The sequence below is a fragment of the Theropithecus gelada genome, chromosome 1 (assembly GCF_003255815.1).
Source record: "Theropithecus gelada isolate Dixy chromosome 1, Tgel_1.0, whole genome shotgun sequence".
NCBI classification, from domain to species: domain Eukaryota; kingdom Metazoa; phylum Chordata; class Mammalia; order Primates; family Cercopithecidae; genus Theropithecus; species Theropithecus gelada.
The window spans coordinates 11,650,902-11,674,146 of NC_037668.1; the positions used below are offsets into that span (position 1 = coordinate 11,650,902).

The following is a 23,245-nucleotide window of genomic DNA, read 5'->3' on the forward strand; positions in this document are numbered from 1 at the left end:
AAGCCTGAATATAGAAAACCTCTTGTCATTTGACATTCCCGGTTATAAAGTCGCCAAGGTTCCTGAGAATTTGGAAGTTAAAGGTGCCATTTTCAGGCCATCTGCTGTCATTGTGTAATTTGTATTGGGGCCAGGCCATGTTGCAATAAAAAACCAAACACGTAAGCCAAGTTTGGCGAGGTTATGAAGGAGACAGCACAGTGGAGAGGGCATAGCAATGTGGAATGGTTTGGCACCCATGTAGACTGATGAGAAGAAGCCGAGGGTGTCTCTTTTTGTTCTAGGTGTCCCCAGACAAAAGACAGAGACCCGGAATACTCTTTCTAAAGAGGATAGTCAGGCTGAGAAAAAACTGGGTGTCCCCAAGATTTCCTCTAGCTTAGTCCCGCTAGTCCTCCAAGGACCGGGATGGTAGACCTGACTTTCCTGGGTACCGTGAGAAAGTCAGGGGAGGGCAAATTTTACCAGTCAGCTGGATTAGTGTCTGATGCTGGATGTTCCAGTTGGAATTGGCAAAGGGCCTCTTAGACTGGAGCCGCACAAGGAAGAGAGAAAGAGGGAGAGAGGATAGAGGTAGAGAAAGAGAGAGGATGAGGGAAGAGGAAGGGAGAGAGTGAAATACCCACTGCGGGTGGTTGGAGGTGGATTCCCAAGACTGAGGGTGTTGAGAACTCCAGGGAGTAGCCCTGGCCAGAGCCTCTCCGTTCCCTTCAGGTTACTTGTCCTCCTCATGAAAATTGCTCGAAAAGTGAAGTAGGAGAAAAGACGGGGCCAGTGACCAGAGACCCCCAGAATCCAGGAGTTAGCTCAGGATGAGCTGCCATTGCCCACTGTTTCCTGGGTTGCAAGAGAGCCTCTGCCCTCAGCACTTGTCCTGGGTTGTGGCACCAAATGTAAGAATTAGAGGGAAAAGAAACACGAAATGTGGCTCAATAGTCAAAGACAGATTTATTTTAGAGAAATAAACCTGTGGCTTTCAAACTGAGTTCAATGAAGGGATTTTTGTAATGCAAAAGAAATCCCCAAGGAAAGAAAGCGGCTTGTTGGAAATTGACAGTGTACCTCTTTTTTTCCTTAAACATTGGAATTCCAAGAGCCCTTGCATTGGCATAAAGCTCTGTTTTCATCTGAAGACTCCACTGGAGAAAGGCCCACTTTCAAGTTCACTTATATAGTTGTTGGAAGATTCAGTTCTTCTAAGGTTATTAGACTGAGAGCCTCAGTTTCCCCTTGACTGTTGGCTGCTCTCAGTTCCTTACTATATTGTCCTCTCCAGCAGGGCAGCTTGCTTCGTCAAAGCCAATGAGAAAGAGCAATTGTAAAAGCAAGCTGAAAGTCACAATCCTTACTAACCTAATCATGAAAGTGACATTCCATCATTTTTATTATATTATACTAGTTAAAAGCAAGGTACTAGGTTCAACCCACTCACAAGGGTACAAATACCAGGAGGTAGAGCTCACTGGAGTCACTGTAGAAGCTGGCTACCATACCATTACTGTCAGCCTCTGGAACTCTTGGTTAAATGGCATCTATTTGACCTCTCCTCTAAGATAATTGGTAGACAGAGTAATAAGTAGGAGATGGAAAAGAGATTTTGCTAAAGCCTCTCTTTTCTTCATACTATCGCTGGGGCTGGTGGTCCAGGGGTCTTATTCCTTGAAAGCCATATGGGCAATGAGTTTCATCACCCTGTTGCCGTAGTCAAATTCATTGCCATACCAGGAAATGTGGAAAAGGTGGAAGAGTGCATGATGCTGTTAAAGTTGGAGGAGACAACCTGGTGCTCAATGTAGCCCAGGATGCCCTTGAGGGAGCCTACCAATGCTGCTTCACCACCTTCTTGATGTCATCTTATTTGGCAGGTATTTCCCAATGGCAGGTCAGATTCACAACCAACATATTGGTGGTGGGGACACGGAAGGCCATGCTATTGAGCTTCCTGCTCAGCTCAGGGATGACCTTGCCCTCAGGCTTGGCAGTGACAGCAGATGTAGTGATGATGTTCTGGAGAACCCCATATCCATTATGCCAGTTTCCTGAACGAGCCATCCACAGTTTTCTAGGTGGCAGTGATGGCGTGGACTATGGTCATGAGTACTCCCATGACACCAAAGTTGTCATGGATGACCTTGGCCAGGGGTGCTAAGCAGTTGGTGGTACAGAATGTATTGCTGATGATCTTGAGGCTGCTGTCATACATCTCATGGTTCACACCCATCACAAACATGGGGGCATCAGTAGATGGGGCAGAGGTGATGGCCCTTGTGGCTCACCCCTGAAAGTGAGCCCCAACCTTCTCCATGGCAGTGAAGACAGCAGTGGACTCCACGATGTACTCAGTGCCAGTATTACCATATTTGATTTTGGTGAGATCTAGTTCCTAGAAGATGGTGATGGAATTTCCATTGATGACAAGCTTCCCGTTCTCAGCCTTGGCAGTGCCATGGAATTTGCTGCGGGTAGTACTATACTGGAACATGCAGGGCATGTAGTTGAGGTCAAGGAAGGGGTCATTGATGGCAACAATATCCACTTTATCAGAGTTCAAAGCAGCCCTTGTGACCAGGAGCCCAAATATGGTCATATCTATTCACTCCAGGCTTCACCTTCACCATGGTGTCTCAGGGATGCAGCTGGTGCTGCATGAGATGTGGCTGTCTGTCGAATAGGAGAAGCAGAAAGTTACAGCATATTATTTAACCCATAATTATCATATTGAGAGATTGTGAACTCTGATGCCAATAGGCGGTGACTCAGATGGGCATCACTTGACGTAGCAGGCTGACATCCTCTGAGAATGTGGACAATTCAGTTGTCTCAGTATCAGTCGTTTAAAAGACCACTCTTTTCCCTCATTGAATTTACTTTTGTCAAAATCAATTGGTCATATGATTTTGGCCATTAACTCACACATAAGTAAAAATTCTCTCAAAATGGGTTATAAGCCTAAATTTCAGGGGTAAACCATATACTTCTTCGAAAAAAATGTAAATTAACATGTTCATGACCTTAAATTAAGGAAAAAAGAAAAAAACTTTCTCTGCTAAACAAAAAAGTTAAAAAATGAGACATGATCAAAACTAAAAATGTTTGCTCTTTAAAAGACATCAATAAGAAAATGAAAAGACAAGCCACAAAATGAGAAAAAATATCAAATCATTTATTCGACAAAGGACTTGTATCCAGAATATAAAATACAATTACAACTAAAGAACACAAGAATAAATGACCCAATTTTTAAATCAGCAAAATATTTGAACAGTCAATTAACCAAAAAGGTGTAAGAATGGCCACTAAAGAACACAAGGATAAATGACCCAATTTTTAAATCAGCAAAATATTTGAACAGTCAATTAACCAAAAAGGTGTAAGAATGGCCAATAAAGCACATGAAAAGGTGGTCAGCATCACCAGTCAGCAGGGAAATGCAAATCAAAACTACGATGTGACACCACTTCTTACCCACTAGAATGCCATAATAAAAGAGAAGGACAATAACAATTGGAGGAAGTGAAAAACAATGATGTGAAAAATTGAACTACTCATGCATTACTGATGGGACATACAGCCACATTGGAAAACAGATTGCCAGTTTCTTAAAACGTTAAAGATACATTTACCATATGACCTAGCACTTTCACTCCTAGCTGTCTACCCCAAAGAAATAAAAACCTATGTCCACACAACACATGAATGTGAATATTCATAGCAGCTTTATCCATAATAGTCCATAAAGTGGAAACACATCAAATATCGATCAACTGATGAATGAATAAACAAATGGGAGCCATACATACAATTTAATAGGGTTTGGCACCTAAAAGGAATAAAGTATTGATATGTGCTACAACATAGATGAACCACAAGAGTACATTAAGCTGGCCAGGTATGGTGGCTCACACCTGTAATCCCAGCACTTTGGGCGGCCGAGGTGGGTGGATCATTTGGGGTCAAGAATTTGAGACCAGCCTGGCCAACATGGTGAAATCCCACCTCTACTAAAAATACAAAAATTAACCAGGCAGGGTGGCAGGTGCCTGTAGTCCCAGTTACTCTGGAGGCTGAGGCAGGAGAATCACTTGAACCTAGGAGGTGGAGGCTGAAGTAAGCCAACATCACACTACTGCACTCCAGCCTGGGCAACAGAGCAAGACTCTGCCTCAAAAAAAAAAAAAAAAAAAAAAAAAGTATATTAAGCTAAGTGAAAGAATAGAAATGCAAAGATCACATATTCTATAATTCCATTTATGTAGTGTCCAGAAAAGGCAAATCTGTAAAGTCAGTGAGTCAATTAAAGGTTGCCTTGAGCTGTGAGTAAGAGTAAGGAATGGTGACTGATAAGCATGAGGGATTTCTTAGGAATGATAGAAATGCTGGAAAACAGGATTGTGGTGATGGTCCACACAAGTATAAAATTTTACTAAAAATAATTGAACTGTCCACTTAAAACAAGCAAATGTGATGTCAATTATACCTCAATAAACCTGTTTAAAAATAAAAGAAAGTTGGTATTATGGTTCCCAATCACTCTTGACCTTTGTTTTATTTTTCCCTTTCTTTAGGGCTTATATTTATTGCTTCCACTCAGAGACTCCAAGAGACATGAGCTGAAATCTACCAGCCTCCAGAACGTTCAACAGCTGAAGGAATGTCCGGCCCTACCCTGAAGGCGGTGGGGGGATCTGTAAGGTGCACTCCCAGCATCTGCTACAGCAGGCAGATGTGTGTGATGCACCTGGGTGATTTTAGATAGTGCTCCACAAGTCTCAGCAAGACCCAGGGTCTGTAGGTAGTTCTGATAGCTTCAGAGAACAAACTGCTACATCTTGCAGCACAAAGCCAACCTTTCCTAGGCAAGTGGTTTTGAAGCATTGGTCATCAGGTCTAAAATAGAAGATGAATGTCTACAACATGGGAGGAGGGCAAGACCCAGAGTGGGGTGTCAAACTAAATCATTTGTAGAGTATTACTTTCAACAACTGCAGAAAATGTTCTTTTCAAGTGCTTACGGCATGTTCACCAATGTAGACCATATGCTGGACCATAAAACAAGTCTCAGTAAATATCCAAGAATCAAAACCATACACAGTGTATGCTCTGGCCACAGTAGTATTTAATTGGAAATCCATAATAATGAGATATCTAGAAAATCCCCAATTTTAGAAAACAAGCAACACGCTTCTGAATAACACTTGGGTCAGAGAAGAAATCACAAGAAAACATTTTAAATATTATTAACTGAATGATTATAACCCAATACATCAAAATGTTGGCTACAGCTAACATAGTGCTTAAAGAGAAATTTACAACTTTTAATGCCTATAGGGGAAATAGGAAAGGAGTAAAGAAAAACAATTTTCTATGCTTTTATTATCAGAATCCTGAAAAACGGGGCTGGGTGCGGTGGCTCACGCCTGTAATCTCAGCACTTTGGGAGGCTGAGGGGGGCAGATCATGAGGTCGGGAGTTTGATACCAGCCTGGTCAACATGGTGAAACCCCGTCTCTACTGAAAATACAAAAATTAGCCAGGTGCAGTGGTGGGTGCCTGTAATCCCAGCTACTCGGGAGACTGAGGCAAGAGAATTGCTTGAACCCAGGAGGCAGAGGTTGTAGCGAGCTGAGATGGTGCCACTGCACTTCAGCCTGGGTGACACAGCAAGACTCTGTCTCAAAACAAAACAAACAAAACAAAACAAACAAACAAAAACAGAATCTGAAAAACAAGAGTGAAAAAAAAAACAATAAATGTAAGCCAATAATAAAAATAATGAAAATCACGAAATAGAAAAATAAACAATAGAGAAAATCAACGGTCAATTTTTCTGTACTCCCTGCACAAACCTTCATTTCAACAAAATTTTATATTTAAATATATATCCAGAACCACAGAGATCTTAGAAGAAAAAATTAGGGAAATATGAAATAAAATGAGAACTGTGGGAATAAAAATCAGAAAGTAGTTGCCTATGAGGTAGACTGGGGGAAGGGCAGGGAATTAACAGGGAACAGGCAGAAAACAACTTTCTGGGGTGAAGGAAATGGTCCATATCTTTTTTGGGGTGCTACTTACATGGGCATATATAACTGTCAAGGTCCACTGAACTGAACACTTAACACCTGGGCATTTTAATGAATGTAAATTATATTTAAATTTTTTTAAGTAGAGAAAAGTGTCTTGGGAAGCTTATGGCAGTGATATTTGGGCAGTTCTGGGCATAGGTTTCAGAAGCATTCACAGCATATTCAGTTCAGGGATTTGCTGAGAATGGTTTTGCAGCCAAAAATATGGGATACGTTCAAACATCTATGATACGAGTCATTGGGGCATAAACCACAAATCTCCACTCTTGTGGTACAGGCCATATCAAGTGGTTATCACTAGATAGCTTCCCTTAAATGATGTTCTTCCTCTAGGAACCCAGAGCTCTCCAGGAGAAAATGACAATTGAGGTTTTGGATATATTGGGTAAGAAAGAAAGTCACCTCACATAAAACTCAGTGATTGGAGCTGTCACCATTGCAAATTTCTAAACTTTGCAAGACAGCAGCAACATTTTAAATGATAGTCTGAGAGAGGAAATAAGGCAATGGGCTAACATGGATTTCCCTCCAGATGGATTTACGGAACAAGGGCACAATTCAAATTGCACTTGGAGATTTCTCCTGGTCTAGTTTAAGTTCACAAATTGTGGATCCCAGACAGCTGGTATCAACTGACTAGTGTCCTGTGAAGGCTAAGCCTAAGACTCTTTGCCACACTGCAGCATTAGGATGGGACTTCTCTTCCTGTTCCTGGGAAGAATTAGAGATATAACCCAAAGGTCACTATTTTTCTGAGATAAGGGATCCTGCAGGAGGAGAGAGCAATAAGTATGTGGCCAGAGATCAAAGGGATAAGAGCTGGGCCAGAAGCCACAGTGCATAAAGCTTCAGCCCTGCCACAGGGGATGAGGGGACAAGTACTTCTACTCTTCTGTCCAGCTTTTAACAATCGAATGGTTAGAGCTTTTTCACTTTCTTTCAGCTACTCCTGGCAGTGGTAAGGACACAGAATGTTTGCAAAAAAAATGGGGTAGAGGAAAATAAGGCATCTGTGTGAGTGTATAACCATTTGACATCTCTTTTTAGCCCTCTCCGGGGTCACCCTAGAATCAGATCTGCTCCCCAGCATCTTCTGTTTCCTGGCGAGTGATTCCTGCTACGTTGGATTGGCCATGACGGGCTGGAGCTGCCTTGTGACAGGAGCAGGAGGGTTTCTGGGTCAGAGGATCGTCCGCCTCTTGGTGGAGGAGAAGGAGCTGAAGGAGATCAGGGTCTTGGACAAGGCCTTCAGACCAGAACTGAGGGAGGAATTTTCCAGTAAGTAAACTTGGGTCATGGGTGTGTGGTTCCATCTTAAACCCTGTATGCATGGGGGGGAAGGTGGACCTTGTCTAGCAAGTTATTGAAATTTGAAGCCAAATCTAAGCCAATCCCACATCCAAAGTCATCAAAAAATAAATATTAAATAGTATACAATGGCATAGTATGAAAGATACTGGATGGGATTTCCAGAGACTGGATTCTGGCCCTGACCCAGAACTTGAGAGGCAGCCGCCTCAGCCTCCAGGCCTCTTTTCTTCTCATCTAGAAAATCCCACACTAGTTCTTATTCTTGTCTGCAACTGTTTTATGTTCTGAAGCTTTTGTCTTGGCAATTGCTGTACAACATTCACAAATGACACCATTACACTGGAGACCTCAGCAGTGGGTCATTGTCTCGCTAGACCGTGCCAGGCTGTGTTTTGTTTTGTAGCTTCCTTAGTATCTTTAGTGAGGGAAAAATAAAAGGAAGTGGAGGTAAAGATGAGTTTATAAGGGTGTGTGTGTGTGACAGAGAGAGAGGAAAACAATAAGGGGGAGAGAAAGTCAGAGACAGAGACAATAAGAAAGAGAGAAATAATGAGAAATATATAGTGAGAGAGAGAGCATCAGAGAGAGAGAGTGTGCGTGCACAGTGCAAAGCACAGAGCAGAGACAGAGTAAAAAGTGGTATAAGGCCAGATATGCTTCATTTAGATTTCGCATATATGGCTTTAAAAAAAAAATTTACCTCTGTTGCTCATCATCAAAAACAAATTGATTGCAGAATTTGCTATGGCAACTCCTTGTACAAATGGCCCCATGAGGCAGTAGAAAAGGGGTCACATCCAACTGGACAATGAACGCATCAAGGTCCAGAACCATAAAGCGACTTGCTAAGGCCATCTGATTGATGTGCAGCAGAGCTCAGACCAGAGCTTTATCCATAGGCTTTATCACTTGGTCCCAGAACTGATGCTTAGCAAAGTGGATTTTCAGTCTCTCCCTTTGCCCCTTGGTGTGTCCCAAAATGATTCCCTGTCTTCCTCTACAACCCAGGGGATTTGGCGGACTGTGTGTCTACATGGGGGCTCTGGCTGCTCAGAGGGTCCTGCCCTGCCCACAGAGAAGCCCCCACTTGACAGCACTCAGGAACCACACCCAGCACTCTACTTTTGATCTTCTCTGACCTCTTGAAATGTTTGATTTCTTCCGCCCTCTGTTTTAATGGTGTCTTTGATAAACAAGTATTAACACATTACCAATATTAAATGCTTGTAATCCTTGTGTCTCAGCAATATTTACAATTTAACATCTGAAGCCAGAAAAAAGCAGTGCTCGGCCTAGTGGTATTGTTCCCCTAGGGCAAAAATGCAGGGCATATAATAGATAGGCAGGATTCTGTATGAAGGTAAAAGCAGAGAATCCTTTCGGTGTTCTTTATGTGCCAGGCACTTGGCCAGAGGTTTGCTGACTCATTTGCTCCTCATAACAACCCTATGAGATCGATGATATTATCCTCCTTTTTTACAGATGAGGAGATAGAAACAGAGAGGTTAATTAACTTGTCGGAGGTCCTACAGTTAGAATATGACAAATCTGGATTTGAACTCAGACAGACTAGTGCAGCATCTGTGCTCTTAAGCGGTAATTTGTCTTACGGCTTCTCTGGGCCTTCCTCTAGCCCAGCTTAAACCATCTAAGTGATTCCATTTAGTCTACATAAGACACTTGCCAAGTCTACAGTGCCTTGGAGAAGAGAGCCATGACTTCATCAACAAAGTCCCCTTTCCTAGTCCCTCTAGGACTTCACCAACAAAGTCCCCCTTTCCTAGATCCCTGGGAACTCACTGGGGAAGAGTCCTTTTCTCTCAGCTTTGGACTTCTTCCACTTTGACACTCCTTTGAGCCAGTCTGTCTGAAGTGGCAGCAAAGAAGAAGCAGAGGAAGGCAGCAGGAAGGGCAGAGGTGGAAATAGAACCAGAGAACATCCCACTCTCAGGTTGTTACCCACATCGCCACCAGCAGCCTCTTCCCTGACTCCCCCACTCCAGGACCTTTTTGGAGTTGCCTGACAATGGGAAGAGGTTGGGAGTAGACAAAACACGGCAGAGGCATCAGGAGAGCAAGTAGTTCTGCTTGTACCCCAGGAAGGAATTTCTCCAGCTTTGAATTTTCCACTCTGAATTTTACTCTCACTGGTCTTCGGTCTTTGTTGCCAATTTCAGTTAAACTGGCTAATTCTTTGGAAAAGAATGATTAAACAACAGAAAAGTTGGTATTAAACAGCCAGTCCTGCACCTGGTGTACAGGGTACAAGCTTGGAGGCAGGGTGGGCATGTTTAAGCCTTCAATAGAAACGTGACCTTAGATCTGTCCCTTAACCTCTCTGAGACTCAGTTTCCTCACTGATAAAGTGGGACTCAGAATACCTAACTCATGAGATAGCGGTAAAAAGAAATAAACCTCCTGTAAGTTGCATACAGATTATAAAGCACAAATGAGTGTAGAGTATTTATCTGAGCTCCATGTAAAATGGTGTTCATTTTAGGAGCTAATTCCAGATGATAACCTTACTGGCAGCATCACTTCCTGTGGATTTCAGAGGAACCTGAAGACAATGATGTTGTAACCACTGCCTCTGGCTAGACAGCTGCGATGTTAGTTCATTGGTGGTTAACTCATTTTCAGCATGGCTACCTGCTTTTGATGATACCTGATAAGAGTTTTTCAGAGAATTTCATCATTGAAACCCACCCACAATTCCTGAGTAATGGCTCCACTCTCCTCCCAGTTGCCCAAGCAGGAAACTGTAGGTGTGATTTATATTATCCTTTTCCTCTCAGCCCAGCTCCAATAGGTACCAGGACCTTCAAGGTAAGGTCTGAAATTCAAACCTGGTGTATCTCTCCCCTCCTCTGCTTCCACTGCTTCCAGTCCTCACCTAAACTTTGGCACAGACATTCTGATTAATCTCTTGATCACCTGGCTTTCTCATATGCCCTATACCAGTCCATTTTATATCCTCAAGCCAAGATTAACTTCCTACACCACAATCCTGCTTCTGTTTCTTTTTCTTGTTTGTGTTTTTGTTTGTTGGTTGGTTGGTTTGGGTTTTTTCTTTTTTCTTTTTCTTTTTTTTTTTTTTCTTTTTTTTTTTTGAGACAAGGTCTTGCTCTACCACCCAGGCTAGAGTGCAGAGCTGTGATCGCGGCTCACTGCCAGAAGCCAGAGACCCCAGCCTCCATTTATCTTCCCACCTCAGCCTGCAGAGTAGCTGGGACTGCAGGCACACGCCACCATGCCCAGTTATTTCATGTATTTTAATAGAGATGGGGTTTCCCCCTGTTGTCCAGGCTGGTCTCAACCTCCTGCACTCCAGTGATCCATCTATCACAGCCTCCCAAACTGTTGGGATAACACGCATGAGCCATGGGGCTTGGCCTTTTTGTTATCTTATTCCAAATATAAATACGGGGTTTTCTTTAACATGGTGCTGGAGTCCCAAAATTATGATTCCATACATGATTTCTCATTACTTACAGAATTAACTTCAAATTTTCGCTCATACTCTCTACAATCACCCTACTCTCCTTAGAAAATTTGATGAGCTTCCCATGACTCTAGAAATGCTTATATTCCAGGCATACCTGACAGCTCACTGCTCAGATTACTTTTCTAAAATGAGATGGGCAAGAAACAGATGTTTGCTCTTTCCGAATAAATTTATACATATGCTGATTTCTGTGCCTTTTTTACTTGTTCCTTCCAAAGAATGTACACCCTCCACTTTAACACCCTGCTCTAACTATTCTTGAACACCTGTGTAACATCACCTTTATCAGAAAACTTCTCAGCCAGATACAGAAATCATTCCAATGACCTGATCTGTGTTCACACAGAGCTCCAGAACAAGACCAAGCTGACAGTGCTGGAAGGAGACATTTTGGATGAGCCATTCCTGAAGAGAGCCTGCCAGGACGTCTTGGTCGTCATCCACACCGCCTGTATCATTGATGTCTTTGGTGTCACTCACAGACAGTCCATCATGAACGTCAATGTGAAAGGTATGGTAGGCTGGGGAGGAGATGAAGCAAGGTGGGGAATTAAGGATCACAAAGAAGGGCAGGAAGGGAAGAGAAGTTCCCTCCACTGAATACCTGCTGTGCTCTGGGCCAAGTGCCTTTGTTGATCACTACCAACTAGGGAGTTTAAGGCTGCTAACTTTAGTTTTTTAGATGATAAAACTAGGACTGAGAGATGGCAAGTAACTTGTCCAAGGTCTCCCAGGCAAGTAAGCAGGTAGGAGAGCTAGACTTTAAACTCACCCCTATGTGACTCCAAAGGCTGTGGAAGCTCTTTCTACTGTGGTTTCAATCAAAAGTCAACTAATCTCTGACTTCAGACTCTCGATATTCAGCCACCCCTTGCCTCCTGGGCCAGAATCAGACCTTGGAGGTACAACTGTAGTCACCATTTTGAACCTTGTGTGCAGGCTGATGAGAACATTCAGAGCCCTCCTGCCCACTTCAAAAAAGAAGTCCTCTCAAGAGAACTAGCAAAGCTGGTTCAGAGGTCTGTCAGGACAGAATTATCCGGCACATGCCTTCCCACAAAATTTTTTAACAATAAGATTTTTCCAGTATCAAGAATACAATCTCTTCAGCTCACCACAGGGCCCACTATTCCAGAGCCATTTCCAGCCAGGTGCCCAAAGTGCACCCTCATTTAATCCTCATCCCTTAAATGCTTGGGGTTTCCTTTCAAAGTATGGCTTTCCAACTACCTTAAATTCAGACACATTTCCTTAAGGAATCTTCTCATAAAGTCTCACCCTCTGATCTCCAGAGTCCAGCCTCTTCAGCACCATAGCACCTCAAACTCCAATCTGGCCCTCCATATTCAGTCTACTCTGACTCTTTTTCCAAAGCAACCAATTGCTTTTGAGTCTCCAGCACTATCAGAAAGAAAGAGAGAAAGAAAGAAAGAAAGAAAGAAAGAAAGAAAGAAAGAAAGAAAGAAAGGCAAAAACAACTTCCAGTTTCTACTTACCCATACCTCTAGGTACCCCTACTGTGCAAGGAGGGTGCTAAGAGTAACCAGTTTTTTATTTTAATTACTACCCTTAACAGCTCCCAAAAGGAAGGGATATGAAATGACAGGAGAAGTGTTAGAGGCATCTGTTTGCTAGAACCATTACCACTCCCAGGCTTAGAAAATACTTCAAAATGTTGGTCATTTCCCCCTTGAAAGTAAACTAACTGCAAATTTTCTCTGCCACAAGATTAATTTTTGAAAACATGAGGCTGTCTCTTCAGAAACTCAAATTGCACAGAGACATTAAAATGGCTAAGAATACAAAAATTTGTAAATAAAAATGATCCTTTGCCTGGGAAATCCCTTCCTTCTTCAAGGGAAGGCACTATGGATACCTCCATGAGCTTTGCTTCTACACAACTCAGGAGAGGTTGCAAGCTCCTCCCAGTGCAGGTGTTACCAGCAGAGGGCACACTCCTCTCCCCAGTCCTCCACCAGGCTCCACAGGAAACACCAGGGCAGGGTTTAAAAGGAAGGTTTATCACCTCCACTTTACATAACTGGGTGATCAGAGTCACAGCCAGAATTGGGAAGCAGCTTTCCCAGGGAACACACAATCAGGAAAAGAGTGTGGGTTTCCAGCAGCTCCCCACAACCCACTGTTTGCTCAATGACTCCAGGATGGTCCTTGTGACAAAGTTTTATTAGAGCCCAGCGACATGAGAAAAGTACCAGCAATTTCATATATATTGAAGAGTTTATATTGCCCATATACAATGGTGTACGTGTGTGTGTGATGTGAATTCTTCAACTGCCCATTTTTGCCTAAGGACTGGAACTGTCCATATTCGCAGAGTATAGCCTCCCGATTTTTCAGATTTCAAATGATCTGACTTCAATGCTACTGATTACAAATTATAATTTTTCAATACCTTTACTTGGCAAAATAAAAAGTGATAACCCTAGGTCCCTTTGCAAAGTTAAAGTACACACACACACGTCCATGAAACCCAAAAGTCTAGAAATTCTTACCTCCAGAACCCACATGTCAGTTCCTCTTCATTTCGATGTTTTTCCTATGGCTGTAGTATGACCCGATCTCAGTCAGAGACACAGAAGAATGCGCCCTCAGTCTGTTACAACCATTATATTTGGCAGTGGGGAGTGGGGCACATGGATCTGTGCTTGTGGTTGGACCCTCTTAGGGATATATACTGACACTGACAGTATGCTCTTCGTGGGCAGGTACCCAGCTCCTGTTAGAGGCCTGTGTCCAAGCTAGTGTGCCAGTCTTCATCTACACCAGTAGCATAGAGGTAGCCGGACCCAACTCGTACAAGGAAATCATCCAGAACGGCCACGAAGAGGAGCCTCTGGAAAACACATGGTCTGCTCCATACCCATACAGCAAAAAGCTTGCTGAGAAGGCTGTGCTGGCAGCTGATGGGTGGACTCTGAAAGACGGTGGCACCTTGTACACTTGTGCCTTAAGACCCACGTATATCTATGGGGAAGGAAGCCAATTCCTTTCTGCTGGTATAAATGAAGCCCTGAACAACAATGGGATCCTGTCAAGTATTGGCAAGTTCTCCACTGTTAACCCAGTCTATGTTGGCAACGTGGCCTGGGCCCACATTCTGGCCTTGAGGGCCCTGCAGGACCCCAAGAAGGCCCCAAGTGTCCGAGGACAGTTCTACTACATCTCAGATGACACACCTCACCAAAGCTATGATAACCTTAATTACACCCTGAGCAAAGAGTTCGGCCTCCGCCTTGATTCCAGATGGAGCCTTCCTTTAGCCCTGATTTACTGGATTGGTTTCCTGCTGGAAATAGTGAGCTTCCTTCTCAGGCCAATTTACACCTATCGACCACCCTTTAACCGCCACAGGGTGACATTGTCAAATAGCGTGTTCACCTTCTCTTACAAGAAGGCTCAGCGAGATCTGGCGTATAAGCCACTCTACAGCTGGGAGGAAGCCAAGCAGAAAACTGTGGAGTGGGTTGGTTCCCTTGTGGACCGGCACAAGGAGACCCTGAAGTCCAAGACTCAGTGATTTAAGGATGACAGAGATGTGCATGTGGATGTTGTTAGGAGATGTCATCAAGCCCCACCCTCCTGGCTTCATACAGAAGGTGACAAGGGCACAAGCCCAGGTCCTGCCTCCTCCCTTTCACCCAATGGCCAACTTATTGTCTTCCTCATGTCATCAAAACCTGCGGAGTCACTCGCCCAACAGGAAGATTTCTGTCTTAATCATATACCAGAGGAAAGACCATGTGATTTGCTGTTACCAAATCTCAGTAGCTGATTCTGAACAATTTGGGATCTCTTTTAACTTGACTGTCTCTTTTGACTACCATAGCTCCATTTCCCCTCTTAAATGAGAAATGATTTCCTTTCTTTTTAATCTTCCATTTCTTCACATAGTTTGATAAAAAGATCAATAAATGTCTGAATGTTTAACATGGAGGGAGGTGTGAGTTATGTTAATACATACTTTCCTCCTTTCTCCTTCTTTTTCAGGTGTTGCCATCTCCAATTTAGGAGAGTAGGATAAAACCTGGGCTGGGGAGAGGGCAGAGTAGTAGGAGGGCCAGAAAGCGCGGATGAAGACTGAATAAGCTCTACTAACTTTCAGGCATGTACAACATGACCTACATATGACATATATTATCTCATTTAATACTCATCAGAAACCTATCTGGTGGGGGTGACTAATCCCATTTTACCACTGAGGATACTTGTTCACAGTCACACTAACTGATTAGCGGCTATGTCTGCTACCAGGGAGTTGGCCTTGAAAGCAGTTATCTTTCCACGGAATCATGCAGCCTGAACTGGTCTTGTCAGTGGTACAGCAGAGCACTGGAGCATGGGGTACCGATACTTGGAAGAGACCCATCTCCCTTGGGTTACCTCCTTCTTGCCCAATCCCATGCAGGGGACTCTCTGGAACCCAGGAGAATCCCTGGGGAGCATCTGGAAGGGTTTGAATGTCTTACCAAAAGGCCCTGAGCAGGGGTGAGTGAAGCAAAAATGCCTCCAGCCTCCACCTTCAGTGCCGATTTCCTTGAAGGTCTCTAGAACACACCTGGCTATATGTGTGTTAGTCATTCTGATCATACATAACCCTGCATTTCACCCTTTCAAATCACACAGTGAAGCCACACCATGTGTTCCTGGGCAAGTAAAGGGAACAATTTAAAGATTCCCCCAAAATGTGCTTTCTATTCAGCCCAAGAATAGAGGTCTACTGTCCCACATCCCCAGATTTAACTGCCTCTTTCTTCTTTCTCCTTCTGTCTTGAGATCACATCCTTTCCTCCTTTATTCTTTCATCTCCTTAGCCTCTTTCCTTCCCTCCAAATCCCCTTAAATCATTGACTCTCTCATTCTTCTCAATTTCCCTGAGGAGAGGAGACCAGTCAAGACAAGCTTGGGGACTTCGATGATGACACAGTCATTAACCAACCAAAGGAGCAACAGTCAAAAAAAAAAAACAAAAACAAAAACAAAACCACTGTCAAGGCATCAGTGACAGAGCTGAACTGAAGTGGGTGAGGAAGTTGCTGTGGGTCCAGAGTGTGGGGCGAGGAAAATTGTCTCCCTCTGGACCTGGGTGTATCACAGTCATGATGAGATCATATCCAACTTCAAGATGGCTTCTTTCTCACACACGAAATTTACAGAATATTAATCAGTTGAATTTGATTACTACAAAAAGATAGTTTCAGTACTCATTCTGAAAGGAAAAGGTACACACATTCTGGTCCAGAAGAACAGGTTTCCACCACCATTAACATGTCAAGAGTCAGATAATCAGCACCAGCATCGGGGGGAGTGGCCCCAGGCAGTAGGGTAACATGGAAAATGGAACACCCATCCTTCCCCAGTGCTGCACAAAATGCAAGAGCCAGCATCTGTCCAGCTCTGGAAATGTATGCACACCGTCTATATGTTAATGCAAAATAGCAGTGGAAGGAAAGGAGGGTAGTGGAATTTTGGAAAAGGGCCCTTTTGGGTCCCTTTTCTCCACCTGGGTGGCTCTGCAAGGTAGCTGGCAAAGGAATGAATGAAAGCACCAGCCAGCACAGCCTGAGCTTTGGCTGAATGTACCATCTTGCCCTAGCATAACATGTGAAACCTTGATATGAAGACATTTCCCCTGTCCACCTCCCACCCCCTGCAGCCCCCAGCCCCAAATTCCTAAAGTCATACTTACAGTTGGCAAAATAATTCACCACAAGCAGGTTGGGCAGGCAGGGAACAAAATCAGCCTTCACCTTCACCCTTAAATGGTGTTGAAATGTGTAAGCATCTCTATCTCTCTCATGCCTGTCTCCCTAGCACTGAGCACTATGCCCGGCACTTGCCCACTCAGCTGAGGGGTGAACTTCCCAGGAGCTCTGCTCCTACTGAGACATAGCCTTGGTTCCCGGGGAAGGCCAGCCATTCACAGATGGTATCAGAACACCCAGGCAGAACCACTCCCTACTTCAGCTATAGTAGGTCCAGAAAGGCATCTCAGTGGACTGTCTTCAGTGAATAAAAAGAATGCATGGAACTACTTTCAATGAATCCCTGGTCTCCAGGAACTGAACTCTGTCAATCCTTTTACTTGTGTTGAACGTTCTTCAAATAGATGTATGGGAATGCCAGCTTGAACGCAGCATGTACAATGATACCTTTTTCAAACTTCTTAAACAGAGGGAAACATGGGCTATGGAACAACTTGCTGCCCACCTCATTGACTTCCAAAGCTGAGCACTCCCAGCTCCGGAATGAGGCAGGGCACCAGCTGGGTATAGAGAGCACTGAGAACTGTGGCCTGGATCTCAGGGGAGCAGATGGAAATTGAAATCCATTGGAATGTGCTTTGGGTTAGTAGAGGTGACCTTGACAACACAGTCTGGCAGCAGAAAACTGCAATCTGCGTGGCACTTGAGATTGTGACAGGGAGACAGGGGAACAAGCATTAACAGCAAAGTTAGAGATAGCTGGGCACTAAGGCTCATGTCTATAATCCCAGAATTCTGGAAGGCCAAGGCAGAAGGATCACTTGACCCTAGGATTTCAAGATCACCCTGGGCAACATAGGGGAGACTCCATCTTTACAAAATTAAAAATGTGTTAAAAGACAGTCAGGGCTTGGTGGTGTGCACCTGTGGTCCCAGCCACTCCCAAGGCTGAGGTAGTAGAATCACTTGGCCTGGGAAGTTGAGGATCATGCCACTGCACTCCAGTACTCTGGGTGGCAGAGAAAGACCCTGTCAGAAAATAAGAAAACAATAAAGAAGAAAAAATGGTTAGAGGAAAAAAAGAATGTCTGAATGAATAATGTCAGCACCGGATTCCCCATGATCTTTTGCTACTTGCCACACTCTGTTCTCCATACAGAGAGATGTTTTTAAGTAAATTCAAATCCTATGTCCCACCTATATAAAACCTTTCTGGGGCTTCCCATTCCGTTTACTATAGACTCTAAACTGATCTCCAGCTCTCCCGGACACTGCATGATCTGCTCATCCTTCCAACTCGTGTCCTCATCACTCTCCCTTTTACTCATGATGCCTCAGCCAGATTGGCCTTCCTTCTATTCCATAAACAAGCAAATCTTTCTTGCTTTTGGATCTTCACATTTATTATTCCCTTTACATAAAATGGTGTTCCTCATCTTCTCATGGTTGGCTCTCTGTTGACATGTAGATCTCAGCTGAACTGTCACGGCCCTGATGAAGTGAGACGTCCCTGTCCATCCTCTCCCGAATAGGCTCTGCTTCACTCATCACATCACACTGTTTCTCCCCTCCTGGCTGTTACCACAACCTACAACTAACTTGCCTGTTGTCTGTTTTATTGTTTATCTGTACCTGCATAGAGACCTTAGACAGTCTTGCTCCCTGCTACATTCCCAAGAACCTAGAACCATGCCCAATGTCATAGAAAGTCCCATAAATATTTATTAAATAAATTAATCCACGAAGGCAAAGCTGGATCAAATACATCAGCACATCTGGAGAATTATAGCAGTCAGAGGAGGAAAACAGTGAGTTAGGATGGAACGCAGCAGAATGGGTCACTACCTAAGCCAACAGACCTGAAAAGTCTTCTATCATTCCTCAACTGGACAGTTTCCTGCATGAACCCATGCCATAGTGCAGGTCCACTTTTGCCCAGATTAACCCACAGAGCCAAGAGTTGGGTCAAGGAAACATTCTCATGGAAAATACCAAAAGAGAAAGCAGTCCCACAAGGAGTTGCTCTGGTAGTGACTTTTAAGGCCTATTTGTTTAACCCATATATATGTATAGGACGTATACCACCCACATATTTGTACAGGAAAAATAAACTACCATTGTACAGCTCTGCTTTCACATGACTGCGATTCAGAACACAGAATTCAGGAAAGTGAACATCAAACTTTCAAATCAGCAGTCACTTAAAAAATTGTTTTTCATAAAGTGTCTGATTCAAAGCAGCTCCTTTGATTCCTCTCAGAACAAAAGATCTTAAAAGAGCAGATCAGTAATGACTGAAACAGCCAGTGGATTATAATTTTTTTCACATCCTTTATATCGCTAGGAGATAACAATGGAACGTTGCACTCTGGACAGAAGAGCAACACTTATAAAATATTCCCCAACAAAAATCATACTCTCTATCTATTTTTTATGTTATTTTATTTTTTTATTACACTTGAAGTTATGGAATATATGTGCAGAATGTGCAGGTTTGTTACACAGGTATGTATACACGTGCCATCGTGGTTTGCTGCGCCCATCAACCTGTCATCTACATTAGGTATTTCTCCTAATGCTATCCCTCCCCTTGCCCCCATCCCCCAATAGGCCCTGGTGTGTGATGTTCCCCTCCCCGGGTCCATGTGTTCTCCTTGTTCAACTCCCACTTATAAGTGAGAACATGCTGTGCTTGGTTTTCTGTTTCTGTGTTAGTTTGCTGAGAATGATGGTTTTCAGTTTCATCCATGTCCCTGCAAAGTACATGAACTCATTCTTTTTTATGGCTGCATAGTATTCCACGGTATATATGTGCCACATCTTCTTTATCCAAGCTATCATTGATGGGCATTTGGGTTGGTTCCAAGTCTTTGCTGTTGTAAATAGTGCCGCAGTAAACATACATATGCATGGGTCTTTATAGTAGAATGATTTATAATCCTTTGGGTATATACCCAGTAATGGGCTTGCTGCATCAAATGGTATTTCTTGTTCTAGATCCTTGAGGAATCGCCACACTGTCTTCCACAATGGTTGAACTAGTTTACAGTCCCACCAACAGTGTAAAAGAGTTCCTATTTCTCCACATCCTCTCCAGCATCTGCTGTTTCCTGACTTTTTAACGATCACCATTCTAGCTGGAATGAGATGGTGTTGCATTGTGATTTTGATTTGCATTTCTCTAATGACCAGCAATGATCAGCATATTTTTTCTTATGTTTATTGACCACATAAATATCTTTTTTTGAGAAGTGTCTGTTCATCTCCTTTGCCCAGTGTTTGGTGAGGTCATTTATTTTTTCTTGTAAATTTTTTTAAGTTTCTTGTAGATTCTGGATATTAGCTTTTTGTCAGATGGATAGACTGCAAAAATTTTATTCCATTCTATAGGTTGCCTGTTCACTCTGATGCTAGTTTCTTTTGCTGTGCAGAAGCTCTTTAGTTTAATTAGATCCTATTTGTCAATTTTGGCTTTTGTCACAGTTGCTTTTGGTGTTGTAGTCATGAAATCTTTGCCCATGCCTATGTCCTGATTAGTACTGCCTAGGTTTTCTTCTAGGGTTTTTATTGTTTTAGGTCTTACATTTAAGTCTTTAATCCATCTTGAGTTAATTTTTGTATGAGGTATAAGGAAGGTGTCCAGTTTCAGTTTTCTGTATATGATTGACCTGTTTTCCCAACACCATTTATTAAATAGGGAATCCTTTCCCCACTGCTTGTTTTTGTCAGGTTTGTCAAAGATCAGATGGATGTAGACGTATGCTGTTATTTCTGAGGCCTCTGTTGTGTTCCACTGGTCTATATACCTCTTTTGGTACCAGTAGCATGCTGTTTTGGTTACTGTAGCCTTGCAGTATAGTTTGAAGTCAGATAGTGTGATGCCCCCAGCTTTGTTCTTTTTGCTTAGGATTGTCTTTGCTATATGGGTTCTTTGTTGGTTCCATATAAAATTTAAAGTAGTTTTTTATAATTCTTTGAAGAAAGTCAATGGTAGCCTGATGGGAATAGCATTGAATCTATAAATTACTTTGGGTAGTATCACCATTTTCACGATATTGATTCTTTCTATCCATGGGCATAGAATGTTTTTCCATTTGTTTGTGCCCTCTCATTTCTTTAAGCAGTGGTTTGTAGTTCTCCTTGAACAGGTCCTTCACATTCCTTGTAAGTTGTATTCTTAGATATTTTATTCTCTTTATAGCAATTGTGAATGGGAGTTCACTCATGATTTGGCTCTCTGCTTGCCTATTATTAATGTGTAGAAATGCTCATAATTTTGCACACTGATTTTGTATCCTGACACTTTGCTGAAGTTGCTTATCAGCTTAAGGAGTTTTTGGACTGAGATGATGGGGTTTTCTAAATATACAATTATGTCGTCTACAAACAGAGAGAATTTGACTTCCTCTCTTCCAATTTGAATGCCCTTTATTCCTTTCTCTTGCCTGCTTGCCCTAGCCAGAACTTCCAATACTCTGTTGAATGTGAGTGGTAAGAGAAGGCATCCTCATCTTTTGCCAGTTTTCAAAGGGAATACTTCCAGCTTCTTTCCGTTCAGTATGATATTGGCTGTGGGTTTGTCATAAATTTCTCCTATTATTTTGAGATGTGTTCCATCAATACCTAGTTTATTAAGTGTTTTTAACATGAAGGGATGTTGAATTTTATCGAAGGCCTTTTTTGTATCTATTGAGATAATCATGTGTTTCTTGTCATTGGTTCTGTCTATGCGATGAATTACATTTATTGATTTGTGTATGATGAACCACCCTTGCATCCCAGGGACGAAGCCAACTTGATCATGGTGCATAAGCTTTTGGATGTGCTGCTGGATTCAGTTTGCCAGTATTTTATCGATGATTTTCGCATTGATGTTCATCAGGGATTTTGGCCTGTAATTTTCTTTTTTATTGTTGTATCTCTGCCAGGTTTTCATATCAGGATGATGCTGGCCTCAGAAAACTAGTTACGGAGAAGCCCCTCTTTTTCTGTTGTTTGAAATAGTTTCAAAAGGAATGGTACCAGCTCCTCTTTGTACCTCCAGTAGAATTCGACTGTCAATCTGTCAGGTCCTGGGCTTTTTTTGGTTAGTAGGCTATTAATTACTGCCTCACATTCAGAACTTGTTATTGGCTTATTCAGGAATCGGAATTTTTCCTGGTTTAGTCTTGGGAGGGTGTATGTGTCCAGGAATTTATCCATTTCTTCTAGATTTTCTAGTTTATTTGCACAGAGGTGTTTAGAGTATTCTCTGATGGTAGTTTGTATTCCTGTGGGATCAGTGGTGATATCCCCGTTATCATTTTTTTATTGTGTCTATTTGATTCTTATCTCTTTTCTTCATTTGTCTGGCTAGAAGTCTATCTATTTTGTTAATCTTTTCAAAAAACAAGTTCCTGGGTTTATTTATTTTTTGAAGGGCATTTCATGTCTCTATATCCTTCAGTTCTGTTCTGATCTTAGTTATTTCTTGTCTTCTGCCAGCTTTCGAATTTGTTTACTTTTGCTTCTCTAGTTCTTTTAATTGTGATATTAGGGTGCTGACTTTATATCTTTCCAGCTTTCTCATGTGGGCATTTGGTGTTATAAATTTCCCTCCAAACACTGCTTTAACTGTGTCCCAGAGTGTCTAGTATGCTGTGTCTTTGTTCTTATTGGTTTCTAAAAACTTATCTATTTCTGTCTTGATTTTGTTATTTACCCAGTAGTCATTCAGGAGCAGGTTGTTCAGTTTCCACGTAGTTGTGCGGTTTTGAGTGAGTTTCTTAATCCTGAGTTCTAATTTGATTGCAGTGTGGTCTGAGAGACTGTTTGTTATGATTTCAGTTCTTTTGCATTTGCTGAGGAGTGTTTTGGTTCCAATTATGTGGTCAGTTTTAGAATAAGTGCTATGTGGTGCTGAGAAGAATGTATATTCTGTTAAGAGTGGAGAGTTCTGTAGATGTCTATTAGGTCCAGTTGGTCCGGAGCTGAGTTCAAGTCTTGAATATCCTTATTAATTTTCTGTCTTGTTGATCTTTCTAATATTGACAGTGGGGTGTTAACATCTCCCACTATTATTCCGTGGGAGTCTAAATCTCTTTGTAGGCCTCTAAGAACCTGCCTTATGAATCTGGGCGCTCTTGTATTGGGTACGTATATATTTAGGATAGTTAGGTCTTCTTGTTGCATTGATCCCTTTACTATTATGTAATGCCCTTCTTTGTTGTTGTTGTTGTTTTTATCTTTGTTGGTTTAAAGTCTCTTTTATGAGGGACTAGGATTGCACCTCCACGCCCCCCATCTTTTGTGTGTGTGTGTGTGTGTGCTTTCCATTTGCTTGGTATATATCCCTCCACACCTTTATTTTGAGCCTATATGTGTCTTTGCACATAAGATGGATCTCCTGAATACAGCACCCCAATGGGTCTTGAATCTTTATCCAATTTGCCATTCTGTGTCTTTTAATTGGGACATTTAGCCTATTTACATTTAAGGTTCATATTGTCATGTGTGAATTTTATCCTGTTATCATGATGCTAGTTGGTTATTTTGCGCATTAGTTGATGCAGTTTCTTCATAGTGTCATTGTTCTTTATATTTTGGTACCTTTTTGCAGTGGCAGGTGCTGGTTTTTTCTT

General features: G+C 42.5%; 1 protein-coding gene and 1 pseudogene across 2 annotated transcripts; one reads left to right on the plus strand and one right to left on the minus strand.

Moving 5' to 3' along the window:
• Positions 1–1,652: 1,652 nt before the first annotated feature.
• LOC112635967 lies at positions 1,653–2,603 on the minus strand (annotated as a pseudogene).
• A 4,344-nt stretch (positions 2,604–6,947) lies between these two features.
• LOC112624233 (3 beta-hydroxysteroid dehydrogenase/Delta 5-->4-isomerase type 1) lies at positions 6,948–14,856 on the plus strand. 2 transcript variants are annotated; one of them, XM_025384613.1, is made up of 4 exons: positions 6,948–7,003; positions 7,134–7,364; positions 11,249–11,413; positions 13,629–14,856. In XM_025384613.1, exons 2-4 carry the CDS (start codon positions 7,220–7,222, stop codon positions 14,438–14,440), a joined length of 1,122 nt encoding a protein of 373 aa, XP_025240398.1. In that variant the 5' UTR covers positions 6,948–7,003; positions 7,134–7,219; the 3' UTR covers positions 14,441–14,856. The 2 variants fall into 2 exon arrangements, with proteins under 2 accessions (XP_025240398.1, XP_025240409.1); XM_025384624.1 differs by having other exon boundaries at positions 6,963–7,009.
• Positions 14,857–23,245: the final 8,389 nt, after the last annotated feature.